Source organism: Podarcis filfolensis (genome assembly GCF_964270895.1).
Source record: "Podarcis filfolensis genome assembly, chromosome: 11".
In the NCBI taxonomy this organism is placed as follows: domain Eukaryota; kingdom Metazoa; phylum Chordata; class Lepidosauria; order Squamata; family Lacertidae; genus Podarcis; species Podarcis filfolensis.
The window spans coordinates 38,524,410-38,540,016 of NC_139613.1; the positions used below are offsets into that span (position 1 = coordinate 38,524,410).

At 40.5% G+C, this 15,607-nt stretch overlaps 1 protein-coding gene across 33 annotated transcripts in view; it reads left to right on the forward strand.

The window, feature by feature from the left end:
• Positions 1-15,607, forward strand: part of PPIP5K2 (diphosphoinositol pentakisphosphate kinase 2) — a 55,340-nt gene that overhangs the window by 14,776 nt on the left and 24,957 nt on the right. For 23 of the 33 annotated variants that reach the window (XR_014539760.1, XR_014539762.1, XR_014539764.1 and 20 more), the window contains 14 exons: positions 833-923; positions 1,636-1,721; positions 1,916-2,070; positions 3,006-3,107; positions 4,353-4,514; positions 6,094-6,215; positions 8,203-8,304; positions 8,547-8,633; positions 9,823-9,902; positions 9,991-10,096; positions 11,310-11,395; positions 12,449-12,574; positions 12,682-12,803; positions 14,073-14,255. Coding sequence is in view for 25 of the 33 variants with exons in the window: in XM_083576549.1 (XP_083432675.1) it covers positions 833-923; positions 1,636-1,721; positions 1,916-2,070; positions 3,006-3,107; positions 4,353-4,514; positions 6,094-6,215; positions 8,203-8,304; positions 8,547-8,633; positions 9,823-9,902; positions 9,991-10,096; positions 11,310-11,395; positions 12,449-12,574; positions 12,682-12,803; positions 14,073-14,255 (1,610 nt within the window). In the remaining 8 variants the exon portion in view is untranslated. Of the gene's footprint in view, positions 1-832; positions 924-1,635; positions 1,722-1,915; positions 2,071-3,005; positions 3,108-4,352; positions 4,515-6,093; positions 6,216-8,202; positions 8,305-8,546; positions 8,634-9,822; positions 9,903-9,986; positions 10,097-11,309; positions 11,396-12,448; positions 12,575-12,681; positions 12,804-14,072; positions 14,256-15,607 lie in introns of all 33 variants that reach the window. The other 10 variants (XR_014539761.1, XR_014539763.1, XM_083576557.1 and 7 more) reach the window with 1 other exon arrangement.

Consider the following 15,607-nt stretch of genomic DNA (forward strand, 5'->3'; position numbering starts at 1 on the left):
ACCTTACCTATATGCTACAAAGCAGTGTCAATTTGTTTCACACTGCAATAAAAAAACACTTCCTTGGAAGAAAATCCCTTTATTTATATGGAATTTACTTGGGCATTGGCATGTTTAGAATATTACACTCGGGGTAAAGTACATATAATGGAAACCCCTATTTATATTTTAAATGCAATGTCTATTCAGGGGGAGGAGAATTTAGAGCTTTTACCCCCCTGGGGCTTCCCTGCTCAAAACTAGGATTTCCAGCTCTAGTTTGCAAAGGGTTCATGCTTTCTGTGATGGTAACAGAAAGTGGGTGTACTATTTATGTATTTTTTAAAACCAATCGGTCAGCCACTTACTGTTTTGTCAGCAGGCAATAATAACCTTGTGCTAGTACCCTTTTTGGAGCAAGGGAAAAAACTACATACGATATACATCCACATTCCTTAACTCACTTATTAGTGAGCAAGTCTCACTGAAATAAAAAATATATATTTCTAAGCAAACATGCTGATAATTGTACTGCAATTGGTGCATCAATGCCTTCTTTTAAAAGCAAAGCCACTTTGGGATGGGAGAAGTCCAATGTAGTGAAGTAATGGGAACTTATCCTTTCTTAGCTGACTAAAACAAGGAATAAAAACTATGGAAAATTTCTAAGCTGGTTGGATCAATATGAATAGACTCACTTGAAACCAGATACTATTCACAGTTGAAGGGATTGCAGATAATTTGCACAGCCTCTTCACATAGGTCAATTGGGAAAGTAAGAATTCCAATTCATCACCAAGATTTATACAAATGTAATCATTGTGAACTAATATTCTGTAATATTTTTATTTAGGATTTCCATTAGACAAAGCAGTTGCCTATTCAAAGCTGAGGAATCCTTTTGTTATTAATGACTTGAATATGCAATATCACATACAAGACAGGTAAGTAAATAGCCATAAATAAATATCCCACACTCTAGTTGTTGAAGAACAAGTGCTTAGTACGATATTTAAAAGGCCTCAATGAAATGCTGTCTCATAAGGTTGATTATTATGGAGGTAAAGTAGTTAACATAAAGAAAAGAAAGCTGGTAAAAAGCTGTAATGTAACTAAAATGGAATAATATTCAGCTGAGAAATGTATATAGAGTGTTCACCTTAAAACAGTAAATAATATTAAGTTTATGAAAGGTACAGTAAACAGAACAGGATGCAGTTTAGTGTCTGTTCCAATTATGTGTTCCTGCACAGATTATAATCATGAATTATAGTCATGAAAGCAATAGAATGTAGAAAAGAATATGCCTCATGGGTAAATTGTGCATATTTGTCAAAGCTAGACACTCAGCAGATACAAGAAATGCTCTAGGCTATACTTCAATTCCCAATTAATGAATGAATGTGTCCTCCTTATCTTCCTTGAGGAGAGGTGGTGTAAACTTCTGTTCTCATTGTCTGGACAGATTTAAGCTACTTCCCTGAAGAGTGGTATGTTCACGTGTACCCACTTTATACCAGAACCCGGGTAGTGGAAGTAAAATCCATTACTACTTTGATTCCATCCTTATATAGTGATTATGTGACTTTTTAGAGAAATGTTTTGAATGCATAATTCATTGATAATATTCATTTTGTGAAAAAAATATTCTTTTAGGAGAGAGGTTTATGGCATTCTCGAAGCTGAAGGTATTTTACTTCCTCGTTACGCAGTTCTAATCCGTGATCCAAACAATCCACAAGGTAATAGCTATTATAATGGAATTTTCAAAAGACGCTGTTCTAAACATTTTTTTTTTCTGATTAGTAATCTTGCTTGGTTGATGCAGTGCTATATTAGAGGTTCAAGCCATTCTCCTCCTCCTCCAGGTTTGATGAGATTTTGATCTCTTAATTGTATCTCCGGCCTAAAGTCTGCACTTCATGTTATTTTCCAGAATGCAATTTGATTGAAGGCGAAGATCATGTGGAGGTGAACGGAGAAGTTTTCCAAAAACCATTTGTGGAGAAGCCCGTCAGTGCTGAGGACCACAATGTTTATATTTACTATCCAACATCTGCTGGTGGTGGAAGTCAGAGGCTCTTTCGAAAAGTGAGAATATGTTAAACTGAAGAATAGTAAAAATGGTTTTTTAGCACTGAAATGTATTTATAGGATGGAAAGAACTAGCTTACTCAGTTCTTAGGAGAATGTTGGAAATAGCATTAGCTGGAAGGTTGCAGCTAAATTGTGTACATTGGACTTGACCCATAAGGAAGAGTGAAAAGGGAATGGGGAAGAGAATATCTCCATTAATAGAAATGGTTATCCACTGAATAACATGACAGAGGATGGCTCTGTAATATGGAAATGTATAATGAGCAAATGATGTAGTTTTCATTCAGTTAGTCTTTCATTTGTGTGTCACCTTTCCACAAAAAAATTGTGTTCAAAATAGCTCACAACTTGTCTTACACCCAGTTTATCTCCCCATCTCTCATTTGGAGCAATCTCACACACTGTGTATCATCATTTTCTGAGAGTTTCTTTTGTGTCATTCCATTAGTCCACCTCAATAGCTCTCCAGGGCTTCTAACAAGGCTTTCCCAGCCCTACCGAAGTGCCAGGTATTAAACCATTGGATCTTTCACATACAAAGTTCATGTGTTACTGAGGCAAGGTTGGACTGAGTGATGGTGTCTTGGAATGGGCAGAGTAGCATGGGTGTGGAGAATGTTTACCCCTTTCTATTTCTATGCTCTGTGAGCTTGAGAGACCTCAGGTTACTTGCCTAGAGAATCTTCTGGGTCTGCTTATGTCATGGCAGAGTCAGCCTATCTAGGTTTTTCTCTTTCTTCCTTACACATTTCTGCCCTTTTTACACCACACTAAACTTTTATAACATAAGGTTGCTTTTGGTTTTACTTTTGAAGTGCTTGGGGGAAAATAGGCTAGGGAGGGATGACGAAAGAAGTACAGGGTTTTATGGATCTGAGAAGGCTTTGTCTTTGTATGAAATAATATTGATGGGAAGGTTTGTGTTTCAGATCGGTAGCAGAAGCAGTGTTTATTCCCCTGAAAGCAGTGTGCGGAAAACTGGTTCATATATCTATGAGGAGTTCATGCCTACAGATGGCACTGATGTGAAGGTATGACAACTGCATATTCTGGTTTATATTTAGAACAATCAAGTACTTAACGAACTCAGCAACTTTAGATGTGAGGCATTTATCTCTGCCTGAAGCACTGCTATTATTAAACTTAAAATAGTTTACATATCATGTTTTGTTTTCTCCAAGTAAAAGGAACACTTCATGTTTTAGTTTGTCTCTCTCTTTAGATACTCTTGTGATTACAGTTTACCATTCAAAAAGAACATAAACGTGCTGCCATATTGTTTACTGAATGTGTATTCAGACAAATACACTTTTCCTGAAATGAAATTATTCTAACATTTCAATCCAAAGCATACTTTCTTGAAAATAAAGTACATTGTGTTAGATCAAAATTCCAAGAAAGTGTATAGGAATGGATCTGCATTCCTAAATCATAAAACTATGCTTCAAATACTGAGATGCTTTTGACTGATCTGTACAGTCTGGAAACAGTTGTCTTCAGCTATCATGGAGCATTTCTGTGAGCAGTTGATGTAGCTCTTGGTGGTCTGCAAAGCTGCCTAAACATTCATTATCAGTTAATCATACAGCAGCTGGATTTTGTTGTTTTTTTTTATTTGTCAAAATTCTTTGAAAACTAAGACAAAATATTTCTACATAGGAAAATTACAACTTGTAACTACAGATTGGCATGAGGCTTTTCAAAATTAAGTGTTTGGAAGTTTGATAATTATAGATATAATATAATCCTTACAAATCAAGTGTGCCTACTATAATTCTTTGTTGGTTCATCCTGAACAAAGGGTTGGATTCAGAGAGCTATTTTAGGCTAGACGAGGGAAATCTTTTACTTTTTTATTTGAAGAAACATACCACTTTTGAAACTCCCATAGTACATTATCTGGCTGCCATGTGATGTGGACAGGGAGCAGTTTAAAGAAAAACAAATCTAAATCCCTTTGGGTATGCAGAGCTGATTGCACATTCTTTGAATCCTGGCCAAAGATTGTAAGCTATCTGATTAGGAGTCATGTTAAATAAATTGGTAGTAGCAGAAGCTGTAATATGAAACTTTCAGCTAGATTAGATTGCCAATTGGGACATGGATACAGTATAGCATTGGAACTTGTAGCGCTTTTCAGTTTGTCACTAATCTCCCCATGATGTGAAAGTAATGAGTATGACTCTAGAGGCCCAGGAGCTGACTATGAAATAAAAAAGTAATGAACAAAAAAAAAAGTTTTTTATTCTGTTGTAATTTTTTATTTCCAAATAAAGGTATACACAGTAGGACCAGATTATGCACATGCAGAAGCTCGTAAATCCCCTGCACTGGATGGAAAAGTAGAGCGGGACAGTGAAGGGAAAGAAGTACGGTATCCAGTCATCCTTAATGCAAGGGAGAAGCTTATAGCTTGGAAAGTATGCCTAGCTTTTAAGGTAAAATGAATGAAGGCTGAAGAAAGTGGTCTTTGTTTATACCCCAGAGGGCATCTCCTTAGCTTTGAGTTGTTATAGAATTGTTATCTGCAAGCCCAAGCACAGTGAGGCAGTGGTGGAGCACACAAGCAAAGGATGAAACAGGAGACAGGTGTTGGATTCAAGTTAGACCACATCTTTATTGATTATGGATGCAACAGGTTTGGCATAGGCATCACTCATGGCATTAAAAGGATCCACCAGCCTGCTTGCTGGTTGATGAGGCATTGGGGTTGACCAAAATTTAGGGAGGGAGGTCGCACATATGGGGAGCTCCCACTGATCAGCAGCAGGGGGTGATTGGGCATCTGGATAAAAAGTGCAGCCCTCCATAATCCTTTAGGGGATCCTCTTATGGGACAACTTGAGAGGCAGTGTGGTGTAGTGGTTAAGAGCGGTAGACTCGTAATCTGGTGAACCGGGTTCGCGTCTCCACTCCTCCACATGCAGCTGCTGGGTGATCTTGGGCTAGTCACACTTCTTTGAAGTCTCTCAGCCTCACTCACCTCACAGAGAGTTTGTTGTGGGGGAGGAAGGGAAAGGAGAATGTTAGCCACTTTGAGACGCCTTCGGGTAGTGATAAAGCAGGATATCAAATCCAAACTCTTCTTCTTCTTCCCTCTGCCCATCCTCAGTAGTGATCCAGCCTAATGGCTTTTCTACCGTAAAGTTGTGATGATTGCTCTGAAATAGGCGAAACCTGCAGACCTGGCCAAACAGTGTGATAAAATGATCCATAGCAAGGTCAAAGTGGGACTGTCACTCTCCAGCAGACAACCCATATACCAGTGTATTAAAGGGAGGATGGGAGGGCAGGCCTGACGCCCACTGTGGTGACTCCACTCTCCATAGCTCACCTTAAGTACTCCCAGAGTGATTCTGGCTGAGTGAAGTCTTCACCCAGGTCTGCCCTGGGAGCCCCGCTTTCCAGTCTCCTTGCCTCCCATGTAGGTGAGAAGAGCAGAAATACTACATTGCCAGCCACACCAAGGTTGGCAGCCAGCCACGCACTCCCTTGCCACTGTGCCTAGGCTGCAACTGCTGCTCCCAGTTAGGCAGCAGAGGGGGAACAAGACCTTCTTTCTCTCCTCCTGACTAGGAGAGAAAGTATGCTAAGACATATATGTAAATAGAACCTACATTACACAAACTTGGGAGCCAGATAGAATGTGTGTGCTTTTTGCATGATTTGTGACTGACCTATATTTTTGGCTGTTTGAACTGAGTCCTTTGCTAATATTTATGCTACTTTATAAGATTGAAATACATTTACATGGTACTATGTATTGTAAATTATTTTATTAATGTATCTCAATGCTTGAAGGGCTAAGATAAGGGTTAGACTTTGGAAGGGCGTAAAATCCAAAGCTTTTTAAAAATGCAGTAGTGAGACCTGTGAGGAGAAGCTATTCATTAAATACATTTGAAGTTGAACCTGATCCTTGAGGAAGAGATGAGTTCTTGTTCATTTATCTTTTACTGTAGATAATTATCTGAAGTTTTATAAATTTATAAACCTTGTGATTTATTGTCTTGACAGCAAACAGTTTGTGGCTTTGATTTGTTGCGTGCAAATGGACAATCTTACGTCTGTGATGTCAATGGCTTTAGTTTCGTGAAGAATTCTATGAAATATTATGATGACTGTGCTAAAATCCTTGGGTAAGATTTTATGCTATTTGTCAGACCGTTTCCTTTTCATAATTTATTTAAAGTAAATAGAATATCCGTGGTGGTATTCAGTGCTAGTCCTATTCACAGTAGACTCATTGAAGTTAATGGACATGACTAATTCAGGTTAATAATAATAATAATAATAATAATAATAATAATAATAATTTTTATTTATATCCCGCCCTCCCCAGCCAAAGCCGGGCTCAGGGCAGCTAACAACAATAAAACAGTACAAAAGTACAACACAACACAACACTCTAAAATCATTCATTATAAAATTAATTCAAATCAAGCCACTGGCAACCATTGAGCCAGAGCTCCGCGAAGATTGCCGAGGGAGGGGGTCAGGCTGTGCCCTGGCCAAAGGCCTGGTGTAACAGCTCTGTCTTGCAGGCCCTGCGGAAATATGTCAAGTCCCGCAGGGACCTAGTCTCTTGTGACAGAGTGTTCCACCAGATCAGAGCCACAGCCGAAAAAGCCCTGGCTCTAGTTGAGGCCAGCCTAACCTCTCTGTGGCCTGGGACCTTCAAGATGTTTTTATTTGAAGACCGTAAGTTTCTCTGTGGGACATAGCAGGAGAGGCGGTCCCGTAGGTACGAGGGTCCTAGGCCGTATAGGGCTTTAAAGGTTAAAACCAGCACCTTAAACCTGATCCTGTACTCCACCGGGAGCCAGTGCAGCTGGTATAGCACCGGGTGAATGTGATCTCGCAGTGAAGACCCCGTAAGGAGTCTCGCTGCAGCATTCTGCACCCGCTGGAGTTTCTGGGTCAGTCTCAAGGGCAGCCCCACATAGAGCGAGTTACAATAATCCAGTCTGGAGGTGACCGTCGCGTGGATCACAGTGGCTAGGTCAGGGCGAGAGAGGTAAGGAGCCAACTGCTTAGCTTGGCGGAGATGGGAAAATGCCGCCTTTGTTATAGCTGCAATCTGCGCCTCCATGGAAAGGGAGGTGTCGAAGATTACACCCAAACTCTTAATGGACGGTGCTGGCACTAATTGCGCCCCTGCAAGAGATGGGAGTTGCCCCCCCAATCCCATATCGTCCCGTCCCAGCCACAGGACCTCTGTCTTTGAAGGATTTAGCTTCAACCGGCTCCCACGTAACCATCGAGCCACAGCTTCCAAACATCTGGTCAGTGTGTCTGGGGCCGAGTCAGGATGGCCATCCATCAACAGATAGAGTTGGGTGTCATCAGCATACATAATTTCAGTAGATCTCTTCTGAGTAGGACCTAGCTGAATACTATCCTCAGTGTGGTTGACCTGTTGGAAAATGTATCTTGCAAAATAGATCTTTTAGATAACACAATTAATTCAGATAAAATGACAGTTATTTAGGATGCCCATAATGAGCATGCATACCCAGTATAGTTCCTGTGCAACTTTGCCAAGATATCTGTTAGAGAAATAAAACACCAAAACTTTATGCTGTGTTTGGGGAAAGGCAAAATGTGCAGTACTCAATAAAACACAAAGAGACAAACCATCCCTGGTTGTTCTCCTCCCCATCCCCAAGCTTACCATGCAGCAGGATGAGTCCTTTCTCCTTTCTGTATTTTAAAAAGGGATTATTATTTTTTCATGGGTGTTAGGCATGCTGGAAAGCGAAGAATTCCTCAGAGGCATTCTAAGGAAAGGAAGAGGGCAGGCAGCTAGAAGCCATGGCTTCACTAGCACAGCCGGCTGCTCAAAGTAAAACACTGGCACACAAAGGCAGAGGGCCTCCACAAGCATAAAGGAAGTGTTCAGGGCACTGAGATCCACTTTAGGCACTTCAGGATTAGGGGAAAATATTTTAGAAGCAGCATGATTGGTTATTAAAGAATGGCACGTTATTTATGGAACATAACATACGTGGGTATGGTTCATTAAGGGGTTAATGCATTTTCAACTTGTTTTTATTAGACAAATTATTAATTGTTATTAATGTAGACTTATTAATTTCAGCAAACACTTATTTCTATTCCATTTAGAAATATCGTAATGCGAGAACTTGCTCCACAGTTTCAGATCCCATGGTCCATACCTTTAGAAGCAGAGGATATTCCTATTGTGCCAACTACATCTGGAACAATGTAAGAGAATGTTTTTCCCCCCTCTGTCTAAATTATGCAACCTGACTATGTAACATTTTCTATTTTTCTTATCTCTCAGTATTCGCTCACTTTCAGTTTAGAATAATTCAACAACATATTCATTGAAATGTTTCGTTAATGTTTATATGAGAAAACATATTTACATGTTCTCTTTTTCATACTTTTTTGTTGCTGTTAATGACAATCAAACTTTGTGCTTTTAAATCTTTGTATGCTTGCAGGATGGAACTTAGATGTGTTATTGCTGTTATACGACATGGCGATCGAACACCAAAACAAAAAATGAAAATGGAAGTTAAACATCAAAAGTAAGTAATTGGCTGGGGGGGATGTAATGAACAATTTTGATATTTTCCCCATTGCATGTAGTAAGATAATTGTTTAAACCGGGGGGGGGGGGCATAGATGTGCACCTGTGTTGCGTCTATTGACATTTAATTTGATTTTTCATCTGTATTTATGTTTTAAGAGGCTGTAGCATCAAATGTTTTGTTTTCTCTGCTTCTAAAGTTTAATTTTACTTCTCTATTTTGTAAACTGCCCTGGAAGTTCCACTGAAGTAATTACAGTATATATAATTTTTTAAACAAATAAAACAGAACTCTTTGGGGCAGTCCTATGGCAAGATTCACTGGTATGAGCCACTTAGGATGCAGTGGATCTCCAGTCCAGCTTGCTGATTTTGGGCTCAGCTGGCTCAGCCAAAGATACCCTAGTATTATAACTTGCTCAGATGGCTGAGGAGAAGCTGGCTGAGTCAAGGCTGGTGTAAATCCCACAAAAGGGTTATGGCATCCTAAGCCCATTCAGCTTGGTCTTGTAACCTTGCAATCCAGTGCAGAACACTATTTTAGGGGCTTGTTTTCTGTCGCCAAGGCTTAGGCAAAGCAGCAACCCTGGTTGAACTTTACACCAGCTTAACTTTGACTTGCTCACTTTACACCAGCTTCATTATTTTCTAAGTGTATATTATTAGTTATTTCAAAACTGGCTTGAGAATGGCTTATAAACATAAGCCTTGGTGAATGTTCAGGGAGCGAAAGCCACAGAATGGTGACCTGAGATACTGTTCCGTAGAGACTGCATATACAACGTGGTGCAAAGTCTTTTCAAGACCGTCAGTTAATATATGGAAAGTTCATAACTGAATACATTGTTTTGTGTTAACATCCACATGCTTCCCAAACAGTCATTTGCTAGATGTGAAGACATGAATAATCTGGTTTGGAGTTGATTATTATTATTATTATTATTATTATTATTATTATTATTATTTATATCCCACCCATCTGGCTGGGCTTCCCCAGCCACTCTGGGTGGCTTCCAACTAAATATTAAAATACAGTAATCCATCAAACATTAAAAGCTTCCGTAAACAATGAGCAATTCTCTTCCCTATTATAAAAGTCTAGAACAAGAAATTAATACTAGTTTGGCCTAGTGTCTTCTAGCACAGTAATTCACTGCATTTCTAATCATTCCATGCTTATTTTAAAGGTTTTTTGATCTTTTTGAAAAATGCGATGGATACAAGTCTGGGAAGCTAAAATTAAAAAAGCCGAAGCAATTGCAGGCAAGTTGGGTTTTTTTAAAAAATTATTTTCTTTTTTACACTCACACCTGTCTTCATAAACTGCTAATATAATTTGCCACTCTTTTAGGAAGTACTTGACATTGCAAGACACCTCTTAATAGAGCTAGGACAAAATAATGACTCTGAGATTGAAGAAAACAAATCTAAACTTGAACAGCTGAAAACTGTGTTGGAGATGTAAGTATTTAATTTGGAGATCTTACTGCTGACACTGTTATCTTTCTCATGTATTTATATATATATATATATATATATATATATTTCTTTAAGGAACAAAGAGAGTTCAACCACATTATTAATATGAAATATGGGAACTAATCCGTGTTATTAGTCAGTTTCTGATGCTTTCAAACTATTACTGCATCTTCAGAATTTTAGGTAGCATGAAATCTATTTCTAATGAACCACTGAATGCCATTTTGTGCATGTATATTCCTTGTGGAGACATATAAACGATAACTAAGGCCTACAGGAGAATGGTTGAGGGAATTTTGGGGAGAGCGCCTTTTATCCTGCTTCTGCTGATCTTTTAACTCAAGAGTTGCCAATGAGCCTTTCCCAGTGTCCATAGGCACTGGTGGAGGAAGAGGGGTGCAGGGGGAGCGCCCAACCCTGGAAGCACGATCGCATTGGGGTGCCATCACAGCTGCCCCCCCCCCGCCCATGCTGGGTGCCATGCCCCCATGGGCGGTGCGCCATGCCCCTGCCTGCTCTCTGCCACTGTCCATAGGGTCATCTTTCCCATTGAACTAGGCTTGAAAGAAGCATTCTACTGCAGCCAGTAGAATAGGTTGTGGCATGTGCTTGGTTGAAATATGTGTGGTGTCCATGAGAGTTTTTTCTGCTTTGCAAGTATGCCCACAGACTGCTGCTTTAAGAGATTGAGCACCAGCTCAGCACCAGCCAGCATGGTCTAATGGTAATAGGTGATGGGAATTGTAGTCCAAGATATCTGGAGGGCACCCAAGTTTGGGAAGACTGGCCTACACTAACCTGCTGTGTGAATTTCTGCTTTGTTAAGCTGTTCAAGGGTTACTATCAGAGAATCAAGTGATAGAGCTTTTCCTGGACACTACTTCAGACTGCAGGTGGAAATTGGGTGCTTGAATGCTCTACTATGAAAACAAACTCCCTTTACAGAGAAAATTGCCAGTTAAGTAAGAATGTTAAGTAAATTCATTTTGCCTAACATGCTCGCTGTGCATATGTAGGAAGTACTGAAACCTGCAGGATAAAGTGGTACAGTGCAGGAAAGGCATTCTTCATCATGGCAGCAATGCAATAGCTTCACACACACACACACACACACTTACAAGGCTGCATGATATATATCAAGTTCATTTTTAATGTGTGCTCCTTGCCTCCCCCATTCTCCATTTGTTGTTCTTAGGTATGGACATTTTTCTGGCATAAACCGTAAAGTTCAGCTGACATATCTTCCTCATGGTTGTCCCAAAACATCTAGTGAAGAAGAAGGTATGGATGCTAATTAATTCTAGAAGTTGGTCCCTCTGTTAGCTTAGTGTAACTGAATTTTGCTTTTTAACACTTTTATTGTCAAAAAAGCTGAAGTTGGAAACATGTAGGGTTTTTTTTAAGCTAATTAATTACATTTTGTTCCTCGCTCGCTCTGGTCATCAGCAAAATATCAACTTTTAGGGCTGGTGTGCATCCTAAACACACTTGCTATGCAGTAAGCTCACAGAACACAGTGATACTTACTTATGAATAAATATGAATAGGGTTGTGCTGTAAGTACAATGTTTGACTTCTTAATTGAACATCAAACACTCTCCTTCCAGTGCTTTATTGCAAGCAGCTTTTGATATTCCTCTGAATTGCAGAAGCAATTTGCCATACAGCATGAGCAGCTGCTGTTTCAGAATCTACAAATCCAATCCGAAACTCATCCCTGATGCTCTGAATAGTATCACTGTTCTTTGGATCCTCACATTTTTATATATTAGTCTTAGTCCCTGACAGGAATGTACATGATAGCCCACCATTCATCATATTAAAATGTTTAATCAACTGAATAATCTCTAGTCTCTCTTCCATTTTTTCAGTGTTGTAAACATACTGTATTTGAATCAGACAAATACTGTTGGAAGTGTGACTTTCTTACCCCTTCATTTCAAGCAGCCTTTCCAAGGGTCCAGGGCTCTGTTGAATGGTGTGGACTGTGGTGTCGGGGGTTGAGAGAGAAGAGGGGATCGCCAAAAAATGGGGAGATGTGCTTTCCCCCTACCCAGGTGCCATAGCCTACCCCATTCAGCAGGGTTTCTAAACTTTTGGGAGAGGCTGCTGGGATGAGGAGCGGGTAAGAAAGTTATATTCCATCCACTCATTTCTGTTGCTGCTTCTTTAGATCCACCCCTCTGTTTTTCAAGTTACTTCAGCTCACCAGAAATGGAAAATTATCTGCAGAAAAATTGTTCTAGCAAATGAAACTTAGGTGTAAATTAGTTGCTCTTCCTCAGTTTTTATTTACCTATTATTTTGCATTGTGGTATTTTTGTATGCATTTAGATAGCCACAAACGTGAGCCATCTCTACTCTTAGTTCTAAAATGGGGAGGAGAATTAACACCTGCAGGCAGAGTTCAGGCAGAGGAACTAGGAAGAGCTTTCCGATGCATGTACCCAGGTGGACAAGGTAATTTATTTCATTTATTGGTGGCAAAGGAAACCATTTCTTTAGACCGAGAACTTGGGGGGGAAAGAAACAGAAGCAAGATTATAAGGTTGTTTTTCTTTTGGTAGGTGACTATGCTGGATTTCCAGGATGTGGTTTACTTAGACTGCATAGTACCTATCGGCATGATCTGAAAATTTATGCTTCGGATGAAGGCAGAGTTCAAATGACTGCGGCAGCTTTTGCAAAGGTACTATGAAAATTATAATTTCAACTGAAAGATGGGAAAGGAATACAGGCTGTTTATAAGAAAATTTCGGAGATTGTACAATGAACTTCTTTTTTTAAAAAATGTTTTAAATATTAAAGACATGCAAAATTAGCTACTTGGCCTACTTTCATATCATACATGCTTTCCTCTCACTTATGATTAGTAGTTCAATGCTCAGGTGCCAGGTATGGCGCGTGCATCCTGCAGCCGGTGGCGGGGCTCACTGCGTTGAGCCTCTCCGCTGCCTCCCCCCCAGTTGTAGGGCGGCTTAGGGAGAGGCAGAGGGCAGATGTAAGTCACACGCCGTTTCAGGCAGCGTGGAGCCTGCAGGCACCCAAGCCACCATGTCACTCCCAGGAGTGACAGCCCCCGCAGTGTGGTGCCCAGTGCCAGCTGCATTTGTTGACTGAACTAAAATGTTTCATGAGCCCAATTTTTTTATTTTTTATTTTTAAAACTCATATTTCCTCCCCCCTTAAAACTCATATTTTGGTCATTTTGTCACCCCTCTCAGTGATGACACCCGGGGTGGACCGCACCCCTTTCCTCCGCCACTGCTTGGCACATGAGCGCTCATGCGGGGGTGGGGGGTGGCAGTCATCTCAATATTGGGGAGGGCTCAGCCCCCTTCCCACCACTAGTGAGGGAGCCAAAGCCCCTTCTGACCCTATAGTTGGGGCCCCTGCACCAGTCATTCTGTGTGTGAAATTTATAAATTGCTTCTTTCTTGATGTGGTAAAACAGGACGGATAGAGACTAATTTTTCTTTCAATTGAAAGCTCAAAGTCTGGGGCCTCTACTCAGGGGCACCACTGAAAGACTTCATGGGTGCCATGGTGCCTGTGGGCACTGGGTTGATGACCCCTGCTCCAAGCCATATGCTCTAATCAAAAGTGGACACCACAATCATAGTTTTTCTTGTATTACCTGCCTGCGCGTAGACCATAGTGTAATAAGCACTAAAAAGCAATAACTATTAACAACAGGTAGAAAGTTACTAGCATATATGCATGATATGTATACAGTTATTTGCTTAAGCATGAATTGAACTGGTGAGGGGATACACCAGGTGTACCCTCTTGAAAGTTTGACTTCCTGCCAGTGGAGAGGTGAGTGGTGACAACCCACACATGACCCCCTTTCTCCCTACAGAAAAGGAACTTATCCCGTTAAGTACCAATGTTCACTTTTGTGCTTTAGACTATTTGCCACATTTCCTCTCATCACTCAGTTATTTTGTTTACCCAGGGACTCCTGGCATTGGAGGGAGAGCTTACTCCTATACTTGTCCAGATGGTCAAAAGTGCTAATATGAATGGGCTACTCGACAGTGACAGTGACTCTCTTAGCAGCTGCCAACATCGTGCGAAGGCACGCCTTAATGAAATACTCCAGAGAGACAGAGACTTTACTGATGAAGACTATGAAAAGGTTAGAAGATAACAAAGTACTATACGGTGCTCTAAATACTGAATGTGGGAAAATGTTGAAAATCAGTGGATTCTCTTCTAGCCACCTTCTGAAACTCTCCTGAATGGAGCACAAGGAGAATTGGGGGGAAAAACCCACACATTATAACTGGAAAAGTGTTTTGATGATAATTGAAAGATCAATTAAAATAACAAAAGCAGTAATAAACTGACACTTAATATATTTGTTATAATGAATGTGTGCTGAGCAGTGATATGATTATTTTTCTGGTATGTTGCTGTCCATGTCAAAGCCCCACTCTTTAAAAGGCAGGAGAGTAGTACTATAATAATAATAATAATAATAATAATAATAATAATAATAATAATAATTTATTATTTGTACCCCGCCCATCTGGCTGGGCCTCCCCAGCCACTCTGGGCGGCTTCCAACAAAGATGAAAGATACACTAAAATGTCACATATTAAAAACTTCCCAGAAGATGCCTTCTGAATGTCAGGTAGATGTTTATCGCTTTGACATCTGCTGGGAGGGCGTTCCACAGGGCGGGCGCCACTACCGAGAAGGCTCTCTGCCTGGTTCCCTGTAACTTGGCCTCTCGCAGTGAGGGAACCGCCAGAAGGCCCTCGGAGCTGGACCTCAGTGTCCGGGCAGAACAATGGGGGAGGAGACGCTCCTTCAGATATACTGGACCGAGGCCGTTTACTAAAGGCATCTAAAACTGGAAATAGCCGTATGCTTCCTGTCCTTCCTTAAAAAGTTGGTATTTCAAGACCACAGGGAAAATATGGCATGAAAATGGTTGGATGATGGCATCATGTGGATGCCCTGGAGAAAGTGGGTGAGTGAAGCATGGCAAATCCACACTAAATGTCTAGTGCAGAGGCACCTTGGTTTGAACAGTCTTAGATGTATTAAATGGTATTCAACTAAGTTTTACTTAAAATAGACCTATTGAAATTAATGGGCGAAACTTAGTCATCTTGATTTATTTCAATGGATTAGCTCAGAGTAAAACTTGGTTGAATACCACCCACTGTGTAAAAAGTAATTTTGGTGCGTTAAGGAAGGGTTTACTGGGCTGGGTAATGATCATGAGCTATGACGAGAGCAAGAGAGCAGAACTGCGGAAAGTGGAGTGATTCTCCTCAGTTTTTTCTCCAGCCTTGGCAAAAGCAGTTCAGTCTTCCCGGTTCTCTCTATTCCTTGTCAGTTAAGTGTTTTTACTTAGTCTTTCATTATTCTGTTGTCGCTGTGTGTTTTTTCCACCACGCTGTGTTTTTTCCTCCACTTCCCACAATTCTGCTGTCCTACCTTCATCATAGCTCATGATGATTACCCAACCCAGTGAA